Source organism: Lycorma delicatula, chromosome 8 (assembly GCF_047948215.1).
Source record: "Lycorma delicatula isolate Av1 chromosome 8, ASM4794821v1, whole genome shotgun sequence".
Taxonomy (NCBI): domain Eukaryota; kingdom Metazoa; phylum Arthropoda; class Insecta; order Hemiptera; family Fulgoridae; genus Lycorma; species Lycorma delicatula.
This window is the reverse complement of record NC_134462.1, coordinates 117,559,389-117,582,535: the sequence shown is the minus strand read 5'-3', so window position 1 is coordinate 117,582,535 and position 23,147 is coordinate 117,559,389. Positions and strand designations below refer to the sequence as shown.

General features: G+C 28.1%; 1 protein-coding gene across 2 annotated transcripts in view; it reads left to right on the top strand.

The window, feature by feature from the left end:
* The window catches only part of LOC142328866 (protein apterous-like), a 330,108-nt gene that overhangs the window by 245,906 nt on the left and 61,055 nt on the right, over window positions 1–23,147 (top strand). For both annotated transcript variants that reach the window (XM_075372993.1, XM_075372992.1), the window contains exon 4: window positions 8,673–9,076. In XM_075372993.1, the coding sequence (XP_075229108.1) occupies window positions 8,673–9,076 (404 nt within the window). The remainder of the gene's footprint in view (window positions 1–8,672; window positions 9,077–23,147) is intronic.

Genomic DNA, 23,147 nt, shown 5'->3' with positions numbered 1-23,147 from the left:
ATTCGTTTACGTTTATGTATCAGATGATGTTATATTAAATTTAATTTTCTTTAAGCTGTAAGACTTTTTAGGAGAAATAAACTATACACAAAATAAAATTTGTTAACTTTTGTTGGAATTACGACAGTAAATCTATGCAGTATGACATAACCAGAGAGTTCATTTAAATTATGGCCCATAGGAGTAAAAAATGTAAAAGCTACTAAAAACGTAAAAAATGGGAACTTCACTCATTATCTCCCAAGCGCAAGTACAGTATTGGCATTTTTAAACTATTTTCCAGTTTTTTTCAAAACGGTTGCCAACTTTATTTTTAATAAGCATAGTTTATATTAATTTTTGTATATATTTTTTTTTTTTTGTATATTTTCCTCTAATACAACCTTTCAAGAGCTTCAAAACCCTTGCACACTTGAAAACTAAAATGGCGGACATTATTTTTTCCATAATTTTACTTAATTTTCTTGAGCGAATGATGGAAATTATGATGGATAGGATGATCGGACTATTCGTGAATCGTCTTGAGAAAAAATGAAAAACTTTCACAGATTAGCGAACTGGAATGCTAACGGGTTATCTGATAAGAAACTTCGAATTTCGAATCATTTTTAAATATTAATAACATAGACGTAATGTAAGTGTCTGAAACACGGTTCACTGATAGACATTTTGCCAATTTCCGTAGTTATAGAATATATTGCACCCACCACCCATCAGGAAAAGTACACGGCTTTACTGCTGTTATTATTATAAGTATAGTTTATATTAGAAGTTCTCACTATGTCCTGAACACAAAAAGGACCTTTTACAAGCCACTACCGTGGTTATCCATGGTGGACGATCAAACTTTTCTGTCTACTCCGATTATTGCCCAACAAGACGTGCTAGGCAGGCGGATCAGTTTACAACATCCTTTAGATCTTTGAATCCAAGATTCATCTCTGGTGGTGATTTGAATTCTAAACACCTACAATGGGGATCACGAGTGACATCGCCAAAAGGCAGGCAACTTTTCTGATCAATGACTGACAATAATTTGGAGTGTTTGTCATCAGGACGACCAACCTACTGGCCTACAGATCTAAATAAAATTTCCGATCTTCTGGATTTTTACATTTTCAAAGGTATTTCTAGGAACTACATGTTGAGCCGTATTTTGACTTATCGTCAGATCATACGCCAGTTGTACTTACAGTATCTATTGACGTTACGCTAACTACTAGGTCTCCCACTTATTTAATGAATTGACTAACACACGACCTTTCAAGACTTTTGGAGGAAAATACGAGATTGGACGCGCCTTTAAAATCACAGGTCGATGTGGACAATGCAATACCCAATTTGACCAAATTGATTCAATTAGCGTCGTGGGCCTCCATGCCCAATTTGGATTTTGCTCCTCCGGCTCAAAATACGTATTTGGTCTTCATCAGAGAAAAGGTAGAAGAGCGCCGGATATTATGAAGCGTATTGCAGAGAAATCGTTACTCTGCCGATAAGGGGAGATTTAACAGGTCTTCTCAAGAACTAAAAAGATTAATAATACAAACCCTTTACAACACTTCGTTTCAATCTTACATTGAGAATATTTCTGGTGGGCAGGCTGCTGAATACACTTTATGGATAGCTGCATAGTCGTCAAGTTTAAAAACATGTACTAACTAATAGGACATACATCTCTGTTTTCAGTAGAAAATAAATTATTGATTCATAAAGCCATTTTGAAGCCTATCTGGACTTACGGGTTTGAATTGTGTGGTACAGTAAGCAATACTGATATACTTGAACACTACCAGACAAAAACACTGTGAAAAATGCTAAACATACCCTGGTACATAAGCAATGACCTCATATATAACGTCTTTAAATTGCGAACCGTTCGACAGGAAATCTCGCTGCCCCATCTACGATATCAAAATCGTTTGGATCGACCCCCAAATTATATCGCAGTCAATTTATTGAATAACACAATCAGTGATTTTTCAAGATTGCTGAGAAGCAATATTTTTTATTTGATTTATCGTTTCCTATAGGCGACTTTATAGTCCGGCCTTGCGGAGTACTCTTCTATTTTATTTATTTTATTTCGTCACGAACCATTGGGTCTGTGGCTACTTAATTTTGGTCTAAATTGATCTTATTTACTTTAAAAAAAAGATTTTATTTATAATAAAAAAATAAATTGGAAACATAATTTTAAAGCTTTTTTATTGTTCAATTGAAGAATTTATTATAAAGATTATATATTTTCCTATCCCTGCCTACTTTTTTACAGAATATATTAACAGACTATCAATTTTATTGGATGTTTTTCCCAACACCTCATTTTTTCTTCTTTATACACTTTTTTATGAAAATAAAAATTAATAAACGAGACAAGGAAGGTATTTTATTTGTTAACGTAGATTTATAATTTATACGAAAAATTTCGTATAAAAATAATTCCGTCTAAAACATTTTTATTAAAAGATTACGTCTATTATTTATTTTTTATAAAAACAAACGATAAAATTTTCGAGTAATTAATAAATAAATTTTTTGAATGCTATGTAATAAGAAAGTTCGTACGTACGTCAAAATAACAATTATAAAAGGTAAGGATGAACATAAAGTTTTCAACAGGAATTAACCAAGATTGTTGTTTGTAATTGATATATCAATGAAACTGTGTGATATCAATGATTGTTAACAAGTAATTACGCGCTTCTAATGTCGCTAAATGCAAATAACTAATAGTAACTCCTTTTTACTATTAGTTACTATCGGACATTAACAAGATTTACACAATGTCTTATAAGATTTATAGACTGGACACTCAAGTCGTAACTTTTAGAATGTGTTGAAGATTTCATTACAATGTTACTATCATCGTCTAAGAATTAAATTAGAAGTTAGTTACGTGTTTATTTATAAAAAAATAAATAAGTAAATATATAAAAAAATAGCTGAAAAATTATTTTCATTTAAATTATTTTCTCTTCCTTTTAAGAATTGTGAATTTTACAAAAAAAAAAACTAGGCTTATTTTTTAGCAGAAAAAAACAATTTATATGAATATAAATTACACAATTATAACTTATACAATTATCTTTAGGTTAATTATACGTACATTTCATGTCGTAATCTTATTTCATGGATTCTTTCATTCTTTTCGATTACACAATAAATTAATACTTTTTTTCTTCCCTATTGTAAACGTTTCAATCTGTTCAAATATTGAACAATATGCAACCCTTCCCATGGCCCAATGAGATGAGAATGATATGTAAATGAGGTATAGTCTTGCACAGACTCTAGCCGACCATTCCTAAGACGTGAGGTTAATTGAACCCCAGCCATTGAAATATGCCGGCCTCCGTGACGCGAGCGGTAGCGTCTCGGCCTTTCATCCGGAAGTCCCGGTTCGAATCCCGGTCAGGCATGGCATTTTCACACGCTACAAATCATTCATCTCATTCTCTGAAGCAATACCTAACGGTGGTTCCGGAGGTTAAACAAAAAAAAAAAAACATTAAAGTACTCCGGTATCCACTCTAGTATTCATATCCGTATACAGCTAAATTTACTAGGATTTAACCTTAGACCCTTTGAATTCAAAAATTAGCAGTTAACTGGTTTGCGACGTAGCCACTAGATCAGTTCGGTGGGTAACATACTACATTATGAAAAAAAAATTATAAAAGCAATAAACAAAAATGAAATGACATTATTATTTAAGTTTATTATATATTATTGTGAACTTGATTATTTATTTATTTCATAATATCAATATACGGATTTATTATAACGACAATTATAAAAAAATGAAATAGTAAAAACCAAATAAAATACCACCAATATCTTAGATTCTCAAATTTTATATACATGTGTGTGTGTGTATATGTATATATATATATTCTATATTTTATACACATATCTACAGAGTATTTCTAAAACGATGGGCTGGCTATACTTTTTCGGATTTTACTTGTAAAGCTAAACAAAAAATATATTTAGGAAAAATGGTAATTTCTCCTTCCTTGTTCCCCTGTCCGCCATTTTGTTATTTTTATATAAAATCTCGTATATCTCAAGTTCGGATAGTGGAACCACATTAATATTTTGTAAGCGTCTTTGTAATAAAGTTTAAAAATTAGCAAAAAACAGGATTAAATACCTTCGCAAATTAAAAAAAAATGTCTGGCATTTTTATTTTTCAATACGGTATTTACTTATTACCTTATTATACTTATTTTTGTATTACATGTAAAAACTTGAGTTAATAGAACACGCATCGGTCAACAGGTATTTTCTTTGAGAGTAATGATGTTTATTGTACAATCTGCGGTGTCAAAGAAGAAGCTTAATATTATCACTATTTTGACACGTTTCGTATGATATTATATCAGTATACTCAACTCGGTAAAGGAAGTAACTGGAAAAATTTCATTCGTTACGTTTCTTTGCTATCCTGATTAGGATAGCAAAGATCGATCAATTATTTCTGAAAATGGTTATGCCGTTTTTTTTTTTAATTCTCACTCATACAGATTAAATACAACTATTTTGAATATGGTATTAAAAAAAAAAAAAATTACGGGCTTATTTTCGACATACATGCTACATAATTTTGTTATTCAATGAAGCCACCATATATTGTAAACCACATTTAAATACTTTTATACGTTTGAAAATTATGTAAGAACAAACATTTAAAAAAAAACTATACCTTCATTCAAAAATATTAAAAAAAGAGCAACTTATAAAAAAAATATTTTTAATAAATTAGTTCTTTTCAGGTTATTTATAAATTCTAAATAAAAAATAATAATTTCTAAAAAAACGCAGTTCATAAGAATTTAGTTGTTTTTATTTTCAAACAATATTTTTAGAAATTGGAAGCAATTTTCAACATTTTTGAACTTTTATTTATATTATCGGTTTCTAATTAAAAAATATAAAAATATTGGTTGGAAGAGTTCTATATTGGGACAATATCTAGTTAAATATAAAAAATAAATTTTAAAAGAAATAAACACAATCGAAATTAATCTAAACGTATAATTATTTAATTATTAGAAATCTATTGTACCCGCATTTATACATAGCATACTTCGTAAATTATCATCCACGGTAGATTCAAAGAGAAAATAATTTTGTTTTTTTTTTAGATTTAGCCATTATGAACTGTTACTTTAACTAATCACTTTTTTCAGTTTCTTTTTCTTCCATATCTCCTGTCTAATTTTCCGGTTTTCTTATATGTTGTTATATTTCTTCCTCGTTTTTATTTTTCCTAGAAACCCGTGATGTTTACTCATTTCTTTCTCGGTGGTGAACATTTTTCACCACCGAGAAAGAAATGAACTTATGTCTTCTTGTATTAACTACTTTATTACTTTTTTTTTAAAGGAAATTTTCAAGAAAAATCTATTCGTGCTGAATCTAATCGTACAATTCATTTCTTTTAATAAATTATCACATGAGTTTTCCTGCTTTAAATTCACGTTTCGGATAAAAATATAGTTTACGTTTATATTAGAATAATTAATATTAAATTTCTATTCCATAATTATTTTCTAGATAAAATATGAATATAAGTGTCATGTAAAAGAAAGTTTAGAGGTTTTTCCTCCGTGTAATAAAAAATGTTTTTACAATAAATAATGTTATATACTTCTCTTTCGATTAACATAACAGACTTATATATATATACGTGTGTATATTATTTCATAAATTACAATAAAAAATGTATTTTAATATTTATTTTTATTACTCATATATTATAAATTTATTATTATTAAAAGTCAAGAATTAATAATGAATAAAAAAAGGGTTTTTTTTGTAGTTACCATTTAATAAAATATATTATCTATCATTATAACAGTAATAATATTATAAGTTACGTTGCATACATGACGTAAGACCTTGATTATTTACATCGTTTTAATACTTAAAAAAAAATTCACTACAAAGCCTACACTGATTATGATATTTATGAGAAATTATCTTACGGAAATCCCAACAATTCTAAGGTTAAATTTTTTTTGAAATAATCATTTTATCATATAAGATAATACAAAAAAAAATATGCAAACACTTATTGCTAAACAATTATTAAAATAATCTAGAGAACACCAAACAATTTGTGAACTGTTTCCAAAAAAAAAAGTAATAATAAAAAAACATAAAATACTTAAATTTTACAGTATTTTTTACAAAGTTATGAAAGTAGTTGGAATTCAAAATACAAATTTTTTTTGTCAATCCTAATCAAAACTTAAATTCAACTAAATACATCTGAACCGCTGATAATATAAAAGTTTCGATTTATGTTCAACTAAGAAATACCAGGTGTATGCTGGCCAAAAATTATATTATTTTCGTTTACACATTCTGTATTATTAAATAACAACTAAATTATTTTTTTTTTTTATTTATTTTTTTTAATTTTATTTTATCTATCAAAATTTAGCTTCAGATATAATAAAAAACTAAATTTTGTCTAAGGAATTTTTTTAACCCCAACTTTGTGTAAATGCAGATTTATTATCTGTCATGTTAAATTTAATGTAAATTTTGTCTGACTGATTTACTATTCTTGTCATTTTCTTGATCGTTACTTTTTGAAAGAAATTAATTAATTATTTTATCTTATTACATTTTTTAATTACTTTTGCAATCTGTTTTAATTTAATTTACAGCAGTGTAATAAATAATAAGTATTCAGTAAATTCAATGAATAAAGGTGTAGAAAATTTGACAATCCACTTTTGTTTATAACCTCCGGGACCACATTTAGGTATTGTTTCAGAGGATGAGATAAATGATTTATAGTGTCTGTGAAAATGCCATGCCTGACCTGGATTCGAACCCGGGACCTCCGGATGAAAGGACGAGAGGCTACCACTCACGCTACAAAGACCGACAATCCAAATTTATTAAAATAAGATAGTATCACCAGATGTTATAATTAATGAAGTTTTGAATTATTGAATTAAGATGTATATCGCAAACATGCATCTCAAACGTCGTGTTAAGTGAATCGCTTTCGATTAATGTGAAACCGAAATATCTAGCTTCTTATCGAGTTCCAATACATTTTGATGTGATGTCAAAGACATTTGTTAGCCGATGCTCAACAGTATATTTAGTCCGATGAAGAAAGCAATAATAAACCAATTTATTCACAATTTTTAAAAAAAATAAACCTGGCAGTTAATTCCTTGAGACCTGACTTTCCTTGAGAATGTTTTAACGGTACCTAATATACATAAATAAATTAAACAAAATTATACTCGTAAATACATCGGTTTATAAAAAAGAACAAAAAAGTAATCTTTTGTAAAGCAAAGATTGAATTAGAACTAAAAATATATCAAATATACTAATTTAATATTTTTTTTTTTTTAGTAAAAAGTATGTTGAAATAAAAAAAACAGATTAATAATGAACAAGATATACTTAAGAGTTATGTATATGATTTAATGTAGTAATGAATAAATACTCTTTTATCATTTTTTCTTAACATAATTCTAAACTCATTAACAGAAAAATGTTAAAAGCAACGGAAATATCTCGAGGAAAATATTTTTATTAGTTTCAGTCGAGTTATAATTATAATAATAATATACGTTATCCGTATAAAGTTTTTATAATTTGTTACTAACGATAAACAACTAGAATTTCATCATTTTGTTGTAAACTAAGAATTTACGTCTGGTAATCGCGTGTAAAATTAATTATTATCCTAACTCATATATCTATGTATGTGTATAATTATGAACAATTTATTTAACATAATTGTTGTTAATGTTTCATAGTGAAAAATAAATATAATCTGAGAAACTAACGGAGAGAAAATTACAAAATTATATTAACAAAAATAATATTATAATTCTGTGTAATTTAAATACAATAATAACCGAACAATTATAAGTAACCTTTGTACAACAGTCACGTTACGTCAAAGAAAAAGACATATTCTTAATAATAATAAACATAACATGCTAGGCGCAATATGGAAATTAAGGATTGATGCTGTATGCCTTTTTTAATGATGACTCAGACTTACTTTTCTGTAGATCAGATAATATTAAGCCCAACGATTGATAGTTTCACTTGATCATCGATGCTGATTTCTTCTTTTTTTTAAATTGAATACTCTCAGAGAAAAAGAGTAATTAGATGATCTGTGATGATCCCAAAGGAATTAGATAATCTATGCCTGATATACAATTGAGGATTTATTTGTTTAACTCCATAAATAAGAATTGGCTAGATTAATCGATATATAATTTCATTTATACTGAAAATTTTCACTGTTAAATATTGTTTCTATTTACGTGGAAAGAGATTTTTCTCTTTCAAAACATATTCTGACATCTAATGTGATTAGGCGAATACCCAGGTAACAATTAAAAATCGAAAGGAACATTTTTCATACAACAAATCTAATTACTAAATTTTATTTTATTTTTTATATATGTTTTTTTTTTTTAATAGATAGTTTTTCTCAAGAATTAAACGATATAAAAATTATTTAAAAAAATAATTTATATTTAAGAGTTCTAATATTTACAATTTATCTGTTTATAAAATATGCATTTTAAAAAGCGTGCAGATTAAAAGCATTTTGTTCTAAATTTGTAACGATAATTTTTACTACAAATTAATTTTTTGTTTTTTTGCAGGTTATTTGGAATGAAGAGGTGCGGTCGTTGTCAAGCGGCTATTTTATCATCAGAATTGGTAATGAGAGCGTGCGACTATGTATTCCATGTTCACTGTTTCTCATGCGCGGTTTGTTCAACCGTACTTACAAAGGGTGATCACTTCGGTATGCGTGACGGAGCAGTATTTTGTCGTTTACATTATCAAGAACTACCGCCACGACCCGCTTCGTCCGGACCCTATCCATCTCCCGGTCCTGATTTACATTATCACCCTCGTCTGGGAGCTCCTCACCCTTCACCTTCTGTCCCTGATCCTGTAAAGGTCAATAATTCCTTTTTTAATGGTGCTCCCACGCCGAGACAGAAAGGACGACCTCGGAAAAGGAAACCAAAGGATTTAGAGACTATGACCGCTAATTTAGGTGAGTTTATTTTGAATAGTTATTTTTTTTTTCAAAAATATCCAGCAATTTAAATAATTATAAACAATTTTACTGCAAAAACTCTGTCGGTACAAATAATTTTTACTTGATAAATTATACGATCGCGTCGGTTAAAGAATAAATTTGACGTGTAAAAAACGGAACTGAAAGTAACCGTATAGTTTCTATTCGGATTCCATAGACCGGAACTGGCAGTAGAAGCTTTAAAAATAGAATATTAAATTAATTTATATTTTATTGTCGCGTGATTTGCTCTAATCATTTTGCATACACAACGTTTAACAACTTGTCTATAAAAATGTATAACTATTTTAATAGTTTAAAAAGTATTAAAATCGTACTTAAAAACTTAATTTACGGGCTGCAGCCTTGTTCTTTAAATTACTTGTGGTTTTAATATTTTATTATGATTTTACTAAATAATTTTAAATGTTCAATTTAAGTATGATTTTAGATCACCTCTTCGTAATAACTGTTATGTTTTATTACCCGTATAATTTTATATATATATAAAATTTTGTCGTAAAATACTTAGGATACAAGATTAATTAAAATTGTGGTCGTTAGTATTTCTCACAGTTAGGACAACAGTGGTCAACAGCACCGCATTTAAACAACTACTCAACAATGAACTAGAAAAAAAAAATAAACAAAAGATAAAATTAAGCACCCAAAAGACAGAATAGTATTGACCGATATAATAATACACAGACCTTTAAGGAGGAAAGCATTACAACTTCATCCCCAATGGGGCTAGGGACTCAATCTACAGCTTAAAACCTTTCCTAGAATAACTCAAATATATCCTGAAAATTTAAAAAACCAATCGGTTGGTTGGTTCTCACGCGTGATGTTGCAAATAGACAGATATAACCTATCACACACCCATCGGGTTGGTCTAGTGGTTAACGCGTCTTCCCAAATCAGCTGATTTGGAAAGTCGAGAGTTACAGCGTTCAAGTCCTAGTAAGGCCAGTTATTTTTACACGGATTTGAATACTAGATCGTGGATACCGGTATTCTTTGGTGGTTGGGTTTCAATTAACCACACATCTCAGGTATGGTCGAACTGAGAATGTACAAGACTACACTTCATTTACACTCATACATATCATCCTCATTCATCCTCTGAAGTATTATCTAAACGGTAGTTACCGGAGGCTAAACAGGAAAGAAAAGAGAAAAAAGATAGAACCTATCACAAACTTGTGCATTTGTATATACATTTATATATATAAAGAGGGTAACCGGGTCAATAAAAAATATCAGAAACATTGGTGTTGACAATCTATACATAAGCGCATCACTAACCCTTATGCTGTTCCACCCTAAATTAACTTAGAGGTTATTGTGATTTAAAATCTATTACAAAATAAGTCGGTTATACAGTGAACAGTATCAGAATAATATTATTACATATTACTTTTACTGCAAAGGAAATAGATAAAATATATTAAAATACAGAAACTTTGTTTAAATACTACTATTTTTTACTACATTGTTGTTGTAGTTATTCCGTTTTCAGTATTTGTTATGAAAGGTTATTTTAATTAGTTACAGTTACTCTAAGAAATTTATTTGCCTAAGCATTCTAATGCATAACAAATAAATAAACAAATATTAGTAGATTATGATTTTAGATGTATTAACTTTGGATGTACCTAATTTAAATGATAAATTATTTTTTTTTTTGCAAACAACAGACCTCACAATTTGTATAGATTTAAATAAATTTTGCTGTGCGATGAAACTGATTTAAAATATAAAATTCTCAATAAATTGATCGTAAAAGTTTTATTCAGTCAAAAATTGTTTCTATAATTGAAATACCTTAAGAATTATTTCCAGGACTAACGGACATCTAATCGGTTCATCATTATTGAGGAGGTACTTCCATTACATCCCCGAGTTTGATATTTTTAATTTTACTTTTTAGAAATAGCTTGTTTCGTTTTCCGATAGGAAGGTGATAAAAATATTTTTTTTCGAAAATTATTTACAAAGAAATCCAAGATACTGTACAGCAATTGGAAAATATCAAAAAGAAAAGACAGCCTTAAAGATAATCTAAAAATTTAATAAGTTAATTAGTGTAAAGTAGTCTAAAGAAAAGCCGGTAATAAACTGACTAGAAATGGGCATGATAACTGGAGTATGTCTAGTCAGAATTTAATGACAGACGAGATTTTTTGATATTACGATGGCATATCGACGAATCCTTTCCCTCCCACTTCCCACACGTCTTTCATTACTACCTAAAGAAGACATAAGACACCATTTTAAAACATAATTTTACAAAATATCTTTACACATACGTAGTTTAATCTAAGAGCTAGAAATTAAGAAATTACGGATTTTTTCTGCACCACAAACACTCAAACAGACAAATCCTGAAATGTTTGGTTAAAAGCAGATTTTTGTCAATAAATGCTAAGTTCTTAATTTGTACTTAAAGATATAAATTTGTTTTATATAATAATGATACCGGTTTGATTTATTTTAATACGTTTTGTATGAATATTTTGATAAATCGTACTACCCATATATAAGGATATATTTCATCCCTTTATATTGTGCGTTATCGTTAATATTAACATTAGAAAATTTACTTAACTTAGATGCTTTAATGCGTTATCAAACATTGAGTATTCTCTTTAATAGAAATCTATGTATCACACCCTTCTCTTTTTGCGAATCGATTAAAAAATATATTAATGTAAAACTTTATTAGCCATCCTAATTAGCAAAATTCTTCTAATGTGCCACTTTCTAAAAGCTTCTTTCCCTGATCTTTCTTATTATTCTACTGTCATTTTTTCCTGCCAACACTGTGTTAAACTACATTCAAATATATATTTTGTTTAAAATTTTTCTCTTATTCCTAATTTTTTAGTAAAATAGTATTTTTTTTAAAGCATACAGGCTTTTCTTTCTTTTTTATTATTTTTTTTCTCTTAGTAAATCATCCTTTGTAATATTACTTTCTAAATAACAACCTTTTTAGATTTTTAAAATACAGATTTTTATTATTTAGCCTACCACTTTTTTAAAGTATTTTATTATACTTCACAGAATTTTATCTATTTTTTAATATTATTTTTCTCCTATTAATAAAATCCATTAAGTATTTATTTCTACTAGAAAAAAATCGGGCCTGAAGCCCGCCGCGGAAATGTTACGCTGTTCATGTTTCATTACACACGATTCTGTTAAATGTTTTTGCCGATTGTAACTAAATGACGTTCATGAATTTAGCACCAGAAAATTTTCCAACGAAAAACTTCAAAATCCTGAACATTTTTAGCCGCTTCTTAAATTGTGATTTTATAACACAGCTCTAACCCCAATGTTTTTATTTTTTATCCCTAAAACACAAATATAATTTTAGATAAATCGTTCGTATCAAGAAGTATAAATCGTTCGAACGAATGAATAGTTCGCGCTGTTCGTTCAAAATAAGAATGTGAGCATATACAGAAAACAAACCAACGCACCGTGCTTTTTTATTAGATTGATTTTTTTTAATTCGTTCTAGTTTCATAGAATATAAAGAAAGATAAGGTTGCAATTACGATTTTTTCCTCTGATGTTTCTTTCTCCTTCCTTCTCAGTATTTTTTCATTCTAAATTCATGGGATTTCTTTCTTCTTTCACTCAATTTAAATTTAGATTTGATGTTTTCTCTTCGACCTGTCCTTTATTCCTTTATTCTTTCTATCATATCTCTATCGTCACTCCTATTTCATAAATCTTCATTTTGATATTTTCCTTTTCCACGTCTTCCTTAACTTCTTTAAACTGATTTTTTTATCACAGGCCATCAACGTCTAACAAAACCAGTATTTATCCTTTGCAAAGTCTGTATTATATAAACAAAAAAATACCGCTTTAGAAACATACGTTTCCATTTTTTTCTCTTCTCACTTGTTAATTAATTAATTGATTTTTAAATAATTACGAATATTTAATACTTAATTTTTCGAAGTATAATTTATATTTTTATAGACGTAAGAGGAATTCATCTCTCGTGCATGAAAAAAAAAGATTTTTGTTTTTCTGAATATGCTTCGTTGCAACGATTTATTTTTATTAAAAATTACGCTTTTTTTAAATGTTTAGTTAACATTCTATACTGTATTTTTTACTATTAAATTTAATACTGTTCTTTTTTAACCCAAATAATGGACGAATTCTACGAGGATTTTTTAAAGTAAATTTAAAAATCATATTTAGTAATTTAAGAGTATTTATAAAAATATAAAACAGCGGTTAAGATAAGATATTTAAACTAAACTACTTTTACATAAGAAAGTATTAGAAAATGAAAACCAAAGATCACTTGTCTAGTGCGGCTTTACGGTCGACCGCAAGGAACGTGCCCGGCTCAGAACCAAGTGTTCAGACCGAGAAAAACAAACTGAACAAGTTGTTAAAAAAATAAATATAAAAAAATCAGATAGTAGACAATGAAAGGTAAAACCACAGCGGCGTGCAGAAACGCGCCCAGGTGTAGTCACCCGTCAAACAGAAAAGTACGTGATTTTATACGTTGGTTACATTAGGTGCTTCTTTTTGCTGTTTACCGGTTTACGAAGTTAAGTATTGATTACACTAAAAGAAAAATACTGATTTGTTTTGGTATTTTTTTTATTTAAAATTTCTATACTTAAAAAATGATTGCACTAAAATTTCAAATCATGTATTCGTTCTACCAAAAAAGGCTCACACAGTTAAAAATATTTTTTTCTTAATAACTTTCCATTTTGAAATTTTAAACCAACAGATTTTATTATTACCTCTTTCTTTCTTTATTTCTCTCTCTCTCTCTATCATTCCATTTATCTATCTATTTATCTATCTTTAATCTAATCGTCCTGAATACTTCATACATTCTATTCATCATCTTTTTTGTCATATGGGGGTTAATCACTGACTGCTTAAAATATTTTATCTCTAAAGGATATTTATTTCAGGATTTTTCCTTTCATTCTAAAAAAAAAAAAAAATCTATTTGTCTCTTCGGTGTAATAAGTTACTTTTTGAATTGTTTTTTATTTTCTAATAAGCAAATTTCATTACAATTTACTTTACCCCCTCGTTTGGTAGAGTTTATCAAATGATCATTTCTGTTAAGTTCTCAATTGTATCCATTTATCGTTCTGCTCGAAGAGAATTCTGTATCACTGGAATTACAGGTTCAGTTTTTACTTATTTTTCTAAAATTAATCACATTTAAATTCCTTTTTGATTTTTTTGATTTTACTTCGATATTTTTTTATTTTTTGTTTGTAACATGAAAAAGCTTTCTTTTTGTGCTATTCTCCAATTTAGTGATACAACATCCGGTTATAACAAATATTTATTATTTTCGAGATGATTAATGTATAATTTAAAGTACTACCTGTCCTGATAATCCGAATTAAATACTTTTAATTAATCGGTATCCGAAAAAACAGTGCAGTTTTAAATTCATGAGAACGGTAAATTTTTATGGATTTTCATCAGCATTTTTATAAAAATAACCTTTTTTTTAAATAAAAAATGATTTGATTAAAAAAAAGTACACTTATTGAAACAAAAAATAAAAAATACATTTTATTTGAAAATGCTCACAGTTTTAATATAATATATTAAAATACAACCTTTTTTCTGGAAGAGCTTGGGTTTGAATCCTGGTAGGGTATGATATTTTTTATATAGTAAAAGATATTCTTCCATATTTCCATGTAAGCTTCTATGTTGAAATAATCAGAATACATTATTAATAGGATCTTTAAATTTTTTTTAAATTTGTGAATATTTCTCTTCCTCTATCCGACAAACGTCACATTTGAGAATCATGAAAATTTTCTATGATTGGAGAAAATAAACATAAACATGTAAATGATAATTCAGAATATGAAAAAATGATAAAAAGCATGTACATTTTAAACTTGAAATAAATAACGAACTCGTAACAAACTGTACAAACACTTTGCAATAAACTCGTAACAAAATTAAATCAAACAAAAAAATCATCAGTAAATTACGACTAGGATTAGACAAAATTTCGTTAATAAAAATGAAAAAAATAAAGAAGAGAACGAACAAATTCAACGAAGAAACTTTAATGATGTGGTTAAAAAGCTTCAGCACGTGTGTTCAGTGGGCAGTTAATATTGCTGGATGAAACAAAACGAAAGGAAGCTTTAAAACTTATTATTAACCGATAAAAAAAAGAAGAAAAACTTTTGGAGTTATCAAAAAATAATTTATTTCACCAGTATTAAGAGATATTTAAGCGTTTTATGGGTTTATTTAATAAAATAATTCATATATCTGTTTCCACAATTATTCATGCAGTAAATTTTTTCTTAAAATGCTAAAAAGTTTTCTGATATTTTATTTTGCCAGAGTTTAAAAGCTAAGTAATAAATATTCAATATTGTGGCATTAATAAGCAAACGTTTTAGTGAAAAATGTTTAATTTATATGCGTTGTAATTCTTAATTTTTGATCCTACAATATTTCCACTCGATAAAGCGAATTTTTCTGTAATCCGATCACTATTAATTAGTTCAGATTACTCAAATTCTGTTGTACAGTAATTTTTAATTAAATTTTAGTTCCTCTGATATCGGTGTAAATTGAGCTATGAATTATTTTAATGGGACTATCCAATAATTGTCAACGTTATGTTTGAAATGATTAGCTGATGAACTCGATTTCTATTGTTACGCAGTACAATAAAAAAGAGAAAATATATTGTAAATAAATATTCAAAATACCTGAAGTTAATAAATTTATAAGGTGCAAATTTATAAAAAAAAGATGTATTTGCAAATAAAAATTAATTTGTAAAGTTAATTATTTTAGCAAATTATTTGTGCTCAGAATATACGACGAAAGCAAAAAAAAAAAAAAAATTAAAAAAAACACTCGGATTTGTTTTCTATGTTCTTAATAAGTTTTCATAGTTACATAGCTATTTTTTTAATATTTTTCATTTCATATTAACAGTTTGAGTACATCATAAATAACGATTATTTATTTTATTATTTTAATTCCTTCATATGTCTATTATTTTTTTTCTTAAGACCCATGTAACATGTTACAGGTTATTGACGTCAATTGTATTAGGCATATCATAACATCAATAAAAATAGGCTAATGAAATATTTTTAATGATATTTTTTGAAGCAATCGTGCGTAAAATTTTCTTAATTAAAAATCAAAACGTTTAATTTTTTCAATCAATTGTTTTGATTATTTTCTTAATTTTCAGCTTTGCCAATATGTAAAAATTCATTTTACCTTGTTAAAATTTTTAATCTTATTTTTCAATCAATTTGAATTTAATTTGTATCGGCTAATCAATCATACGTATTAATCTTAATCAGAAAAAGAGATAGGAGATAGGAATTTTACACTTTCTATCAAAGATTCGCCAAAAACAAGGTCATACAACCTGACCCTGCAATCCAGGTTCGAACTTTAAATTGTTACATTGTCTTCCTCTTTTAATCGGTTTTGAAACTTGAGTATATGCTACTTTTGCATCAGTTATAGTAGCTAAGTTGATTTTGTTCAAACGAAAACATATCGCTTAGAAACCACGATGTTTATTGAGTTTTGTCAAAAATAACTAAGAAATAGAAACAAATCTGTAATATTTCTAGCGAAATACAATTGAAAATAAGTGTAACATTTAAATTTAAGACTGCACCTTGGACTAAAAAAATATTACAGTAGCTTTAAATACACGTATTTATCACCAACCAAAGATGCTTTTATTTGTTTTAAATAAATAATTTACACTTTATTACCTACGTAATTCATGCAAAAAATTTCAACTTACAGGACCACCTGATTTAATTATATCTCATACATTAATTTTATCTTAAGTACTATGATACGGTACGTAACAAATATTTATGTAATATCTTTAGAAATAAATAAATAATTATTTTAGTAAAATATTTTTTTTTTAAATGTTAAATAAAAGTAAGTTAAAAAATGTCGTTACGGGAAAGTATTTTTTTTATGATTTTTTTTCTTTTGAGTAGTTTACAGTAAACAGTGCAATGAATGTTGATCTTGGAATGCGGCCATTTAATTTTTCAAGCAGTTGTTAGCTGTCAACAAGTTCACCATATATTTAAATGACATATAAAGACTAGGTTAGAAAATGTTTTAACATGTTATGGATTTCTTAAGTTTTTTTTTTGAAACTTTGGCTTTGGACCAAATAAATTTGAAAAGTTTTTAATCACCTGTTGCTTTAAAATAACAGACATATTTCAGTCATTTATATTTATTATATGCAAAATAGTTTAGAATGAATTCTTATATTATGTTAAAAATCACAGAAGTCAAGTTTTTTGTAAAGTATATTGTGCTTACATACTGAATTGTTGTTTTAAAAATTGGCTCTTAATAAATTAAATATTTATAATACAGGGTATAATTTAGAATAATTTAAAAACACATCTTAAATTAATGTAAATTTCAATTAAATTTAAAAAAAACTTTCACAAGAAAAAATATTTTAGTGTGATAATGTTTGTTAAAGAAAATTTTTATCGATTTAAAAACTAATACGTTCCCAAAATTTTACACAAACACTAAATTTTAAGTACAAAGTCCAGTACTAGGAACAAGATATATTCGTTTGCAACAAGACTTTCATGGTTTTATTCAATAAAATTATTCATAAACTGTGTAAAACGTTAAAAATAATTGGTTACTACCTTGCTAAATTCTCCTTCATGCACTTGCAGACAATTTAAAATGTAACCCATTCCCCCAGTGATCATACTGGTAATTTACTTTTCTGATCTATACGTTTTATTTGGAAATATTGCTTTTTAAAAAAATTAAATCTTTTTATCGTAGCTCAGTATGTATTTGAAAATGTATTATTTTAAAAACTGTATTTTTACATTACTAATAAAGTCAAGTGACATTTTGAAAGTTTACATTTTATAAAATTCAAGTTTTTTACTAGTCTTCAAAGCTGTTTTAAGAGAATTCTTTTTATAGTACATAAAATAATATTGTTTTTTTGTGAATTTAAAAATTCACTTAACAATAAATTTTCATTAAATACAACCTTCGATATGGAATTATCCAAATTACCTTTGTATCCATTATCCTAAATTTTTTTTCAGTAATTTTGTGAAGCAGAAACAGAAAAGAAAAATTAATCCATTATTTCCTGACAATTATAATTAATTAAACAATTATTTTTTTAATTGAAAAATGTTTTATAATTTAAGAAGACGAAAATATAATTAATAAAGCTCGTTACTTTAACTTCAATTATGAAACTTTATTATGAAATCTCAACAGATTCTTAACGTTATTCTATAACCGAATAGTATGTAGCATGCATTCTCACTAAAGAATTCATAAAAGAAATCTTCTACCCGTTAAAACATCAACTGGTTATTTCATTTTTTTTAAATAAGTTATAAAAATAAGTAAAGCTTTCGTATATGGTTTTTTTTTTCAAATAGTCACTTAAAAATATTAAAATTTGATCATGTTTTCTTTATATTTTAAAATTGTTCTTCATCCATAGCAGAATTTCATTTTTTATCTGTTGATAAAAAAAAAATGAAACAGGTACCACAAATTAAGCCCACCGGACTGGTTTTATGGTTAACTCGTTATCGTAAATCAGCTGATTTCAAAGTCGAGAGTTCTGAGGTTCAAATCCTAGTAAAGTCAGTACTTTTATACGAATTTGATTACTAGATTGTCATTAACGGTGTTCTTTGGTGGTTGAGTTAACCAATTAACCATAAATCTGAGGAATAATCGACCTGAGACTGTACAAGACTAAACTTCACTTACACTCATACATATCCTCATTCATCCTCTGACGTAATACCTTACGCTGTTCCGGAGGCTAAACAGGAAAAAGAGAAGGGTACCATACATTTGGTTAATTTAAAGTTTTTTTGTATGTTTGGCAAAAAATTTTTATCTGAGAATAAGTAATAAAATGAAGTTAGAATTAAAAGAAAATTCATAAAATTTCCTAAAAAAAAAGTTTTATAACCTTCAAAATCGTTCAGATGTCTTTTCTGAAATTTCTGTAAAATAAATTTTTCTCTACTCAATCCTCTTTTAGAATGAAAATAATAAAAATTAAGAGTTTGGATTTTAAATAAATTTAAAAGAATCAATCCCGAAACGCAAATTTTGGGACAAGTCAATTTTTTGTCTACTTTTAAGTTTTAACATAACGTATAATACTAAAAGGATTTCACGACTTTAAAAGCGTGAAATAAATTTATTCAGATTATTTACAGATTCGGTTAAGGTCACATTTCATAGCAAAACACACCAAGTTTTAACTCGCATAGTTCATTAGTACCGAATTCGGCCACCAGAGCTGTCACCTAGTATTATTAAAAATGAATACATTTATTGATGAGGGACGTGCTCGCTATGTGTTTTGGTTTCACGATTTGCAGTCAGCAACTGAAGTTAACACGTAATTTTCGTAAAGAGTACGGTAGGGGGCCTCCTAGTAGGCGTACAATTTGCTCTTGGCACCAAACCTTCGTTGAGGCAGGTTGTTCTGTTAAATACACAAAATCAGGGCAACGCCTGTGCAATTCTGAAGCTGCTGTGCAACAACTCAGAGAAAGCTTCGCAGGTAGTCCAAAAAAATCAACTTGACGTTCGTCACGTGACTCTAATATTCCACAAACGACTGTTTGGTGCGTATTACGAAATACATATTCAACTTAAGCGTTTATTATTCTACCCATTTTGATAAGGGTAATTTTTTGGTTTGTTTCTATTTTTGACTTGCAACAATATTTTTTCTTCATTACAGGTAATTTTTTAACCGGGTAAATAAATATTTATTATTATTATTATTATTAAGTCCATTATGATTTATAAAAGATTATAATTAGATTTATGAAATGATTCTATTGTTATTATGTTTCATCAAGATGTTTCATATTATTATTACTACTACTGCTGTTATAAAATTAATATTTATATATATAAGATCTTAATTTTGACCACTGACCTGTTGGACAAAGATTGGTTTTGAAACGTGTTTACGCTTTATTTATTAATACTGTTGTTATTATTTTTTTAATTAAAAAATTAAAATTGATAACAACTGACACATTAGGTTGAAGTGAACGATAAACTACTGATAAGTGCCGTAAAGTTCTACTCGACACCAATCATTAAAAAATTAAAAAAATAAAAAAAGCGTGAAATATAGTATCAAAAAAGGTTACATAAATGGAGTTTTATATACAAATTCATTATATAACGACTGGAGTAAATAACGAGGTTTTTTTAAAAAATAAATTATAATCAGTTAAGTATTTATTTATTTTTCATAAATTCTACATTTCCGTAATAAAAAAATAAAAAAAATATTATAATCGTATATAAATAATTATAATTCCTGTGTATATAGAACTCTCATACACAAAACAAACACTCTTAATAAAAATTACTTTGTTATGTTTCATGTATTACAATCGGCATTTTTATGGGTTTTGTTTGTGAAGAAAAACAACAATGTAAAATTAAAATTAAATATTTAATAATTATACAAAACCGAAAAATGGCAGTCATAGAATAATTTTTTCATTCGTATGTTTTATACAACGATCTAGGAATGAAATAAAATAAATATAAATAGCTTTCGGATTAAAAATTATCTAAATTTTAATAAAATTATCCTTTCCGGATAATGATAAGATATTTTTGTATCATAACAATTGATAAGCAATTCGTTTCATTTATAACAAAAAATTCTCTAAAAACATGCTGTTGTAACTTTTACAGCAAGGTCCAAGCACCAACTCTGTTGGATTGGACCTTTTATTTTATGATTATTTGTTTAATTAATTTATTGAAAAAATAATTTTTTCTAATATACATAAAATCTTTGCGTTTATACCTAATTTTCAGTTATAATCAACGACAAATGGTTACTACAAAAAAAGTCATCAATAGGGAAGTTTTGATCGATAAAATGTTTGTCAATCTGTGTGTAATACTAAATTTTAGACGGTAAATATTGATAACCAGATTGAGTTCATAAAATGCGTTAGTCAATTGTTTCAAAACAGAAGAGTATGTACTAATCTGTCTTGCATGCAATCTTCTTAGTGATCTTTCTAATACATCTGACGCATATGAACTGCCAGGGTTTTAACAGAGTAACTATGTTATAGAACCAGATATCTACTACATTTCGGCATACTTGACATGATAATGCACATAATAAATTTGGATCGATGAAGAAGGCAATAGAATGCACACTATTATAAAATAGATAATTAAAGGCAATAGAAGAGATAAAGAAAAAAGCACTCCATTCCAGACTTTCTTTTAATTAGGACGGCATGGAATGTAATTTTTTCTTGAGAATGAATATTTCACTTTGGATAGCGTCTTATCAATCATGTCAGTCACTATCAAGAATAAGACGTTCAATCACTACTTGGAAAGTCTTTCCCCTTCAGGTAGAGATTCGTTGTGGAAGGTTGTGAAGACTTCTTCAGCCTCCGCTCTCATTTCCATCTTTAAGGACACCGACTCTATGAACTCGAAGTGATAGTCAGAACTATTTTCTGAACACCTAACCAAGATTTTTCAATGATTTAAACGAAGAGAACAGATGATGGAGAAATATATGACTTCTCGGATAACCCGAATCCTATATTTCAACCTTTACCGGGTTTCACATGTGCAAAAATATGGAAAACGATCGGGAAAGTAGGAGGCTAAAACAAGGTTTCTGGGTTTGACTTAAGAACTCATAAAATGCTGTTTATGTTACCATTAAGGGTTATCAGATACATAAAACGCTCTTCAATGGCATCCTTCGGACCACGTATTTCCCATCGGAATGGGAAGTGCCACAAATAATGATGGTCACAAAACCAGGCAAATCTTTAGAAAAGATGTATCGTCCTACAGACTTATAAGCCTTTCGCTAAATCTCTCTAAGATCTTTGAGAAGCTCTTCATTGGACGAATCAGACCTATTTTAGTAGAAAGGAATGTTATTGCCGACCAGCAATTTGGTTTTCGGAATGGGCAACCCACCATTGAAGAAATTCATAGAATTAGTTTCATCTCGGTTGTTTAGAAAAGAAGTAATACTGCGCAGCGGTATTTCTGGATATCCAACAGGTTTTCAATAAGGTAGGGTTTCCTGGTCTGTTGTACAAACTTAAGTTGAGCCTACCTTGATGAACGGTTTCACATGTTAAATACGGCCAAGTATTATCAGGATTTTTTGATACGAAATATGGGATTCAGCAGGGTTCAGGTCTTGAGCTCGGTTTTGTATTCAACCTATTCTGCTGATCTTCCTGCACAGAAAATAACACTCGTCCTTTGCTGATGACACTACGATTATGGCGGTTGACGTTAAACAACAGTAACATCGGAGAAACTGCAGTCTAAGTTAGAGTTTCTCAGTGAATGGCTAGCTAAATAGAAGACTAGGTAAACGGAAGGTTAACACAGCAAAGTCAAGTCATGTGACGTTTGCAATGAGGAGGGAAGTCTGTTCACGAGTCTGTCTAAATGGAGTACACATCCCTTATTCGGATAACCTTCGTTGCCTAGAACCGCCACCTAACTTGGCCGTTCAAGTTAGGTCGTTCATTTGGACCGTCGCGTAACTTGGAAATATAAAAAAAAAAAAAAAACGCGAGAGAAAAGAGAAAGCAACTAAATATCAAGGTAAAGCGGTTGAACTGGTTACTAGGAAGGAGGTCCGTGTTGTCTTTAAATTACAAATTGTTGTTGTATAAGGCGTTATAAAAAGATTTATTCTGAAAACTTTATAAATATTTTTTATTTCTGTTAAACTTCGTAACTTATACTACTTCTCTATATAATCGCCACATGAATTAAGACATTTATCGTGGCGATACACTAGCTTCAGTATTCCTCATTGTATTCTTTTGCCGCCAGTCCATTTAGTCACTAATTAACACCATTTTTAAGTTCATCGTCACCCGCAAATTGCTTACCGCCAAAAAGTTTCCCTAACAAATGGTAATCA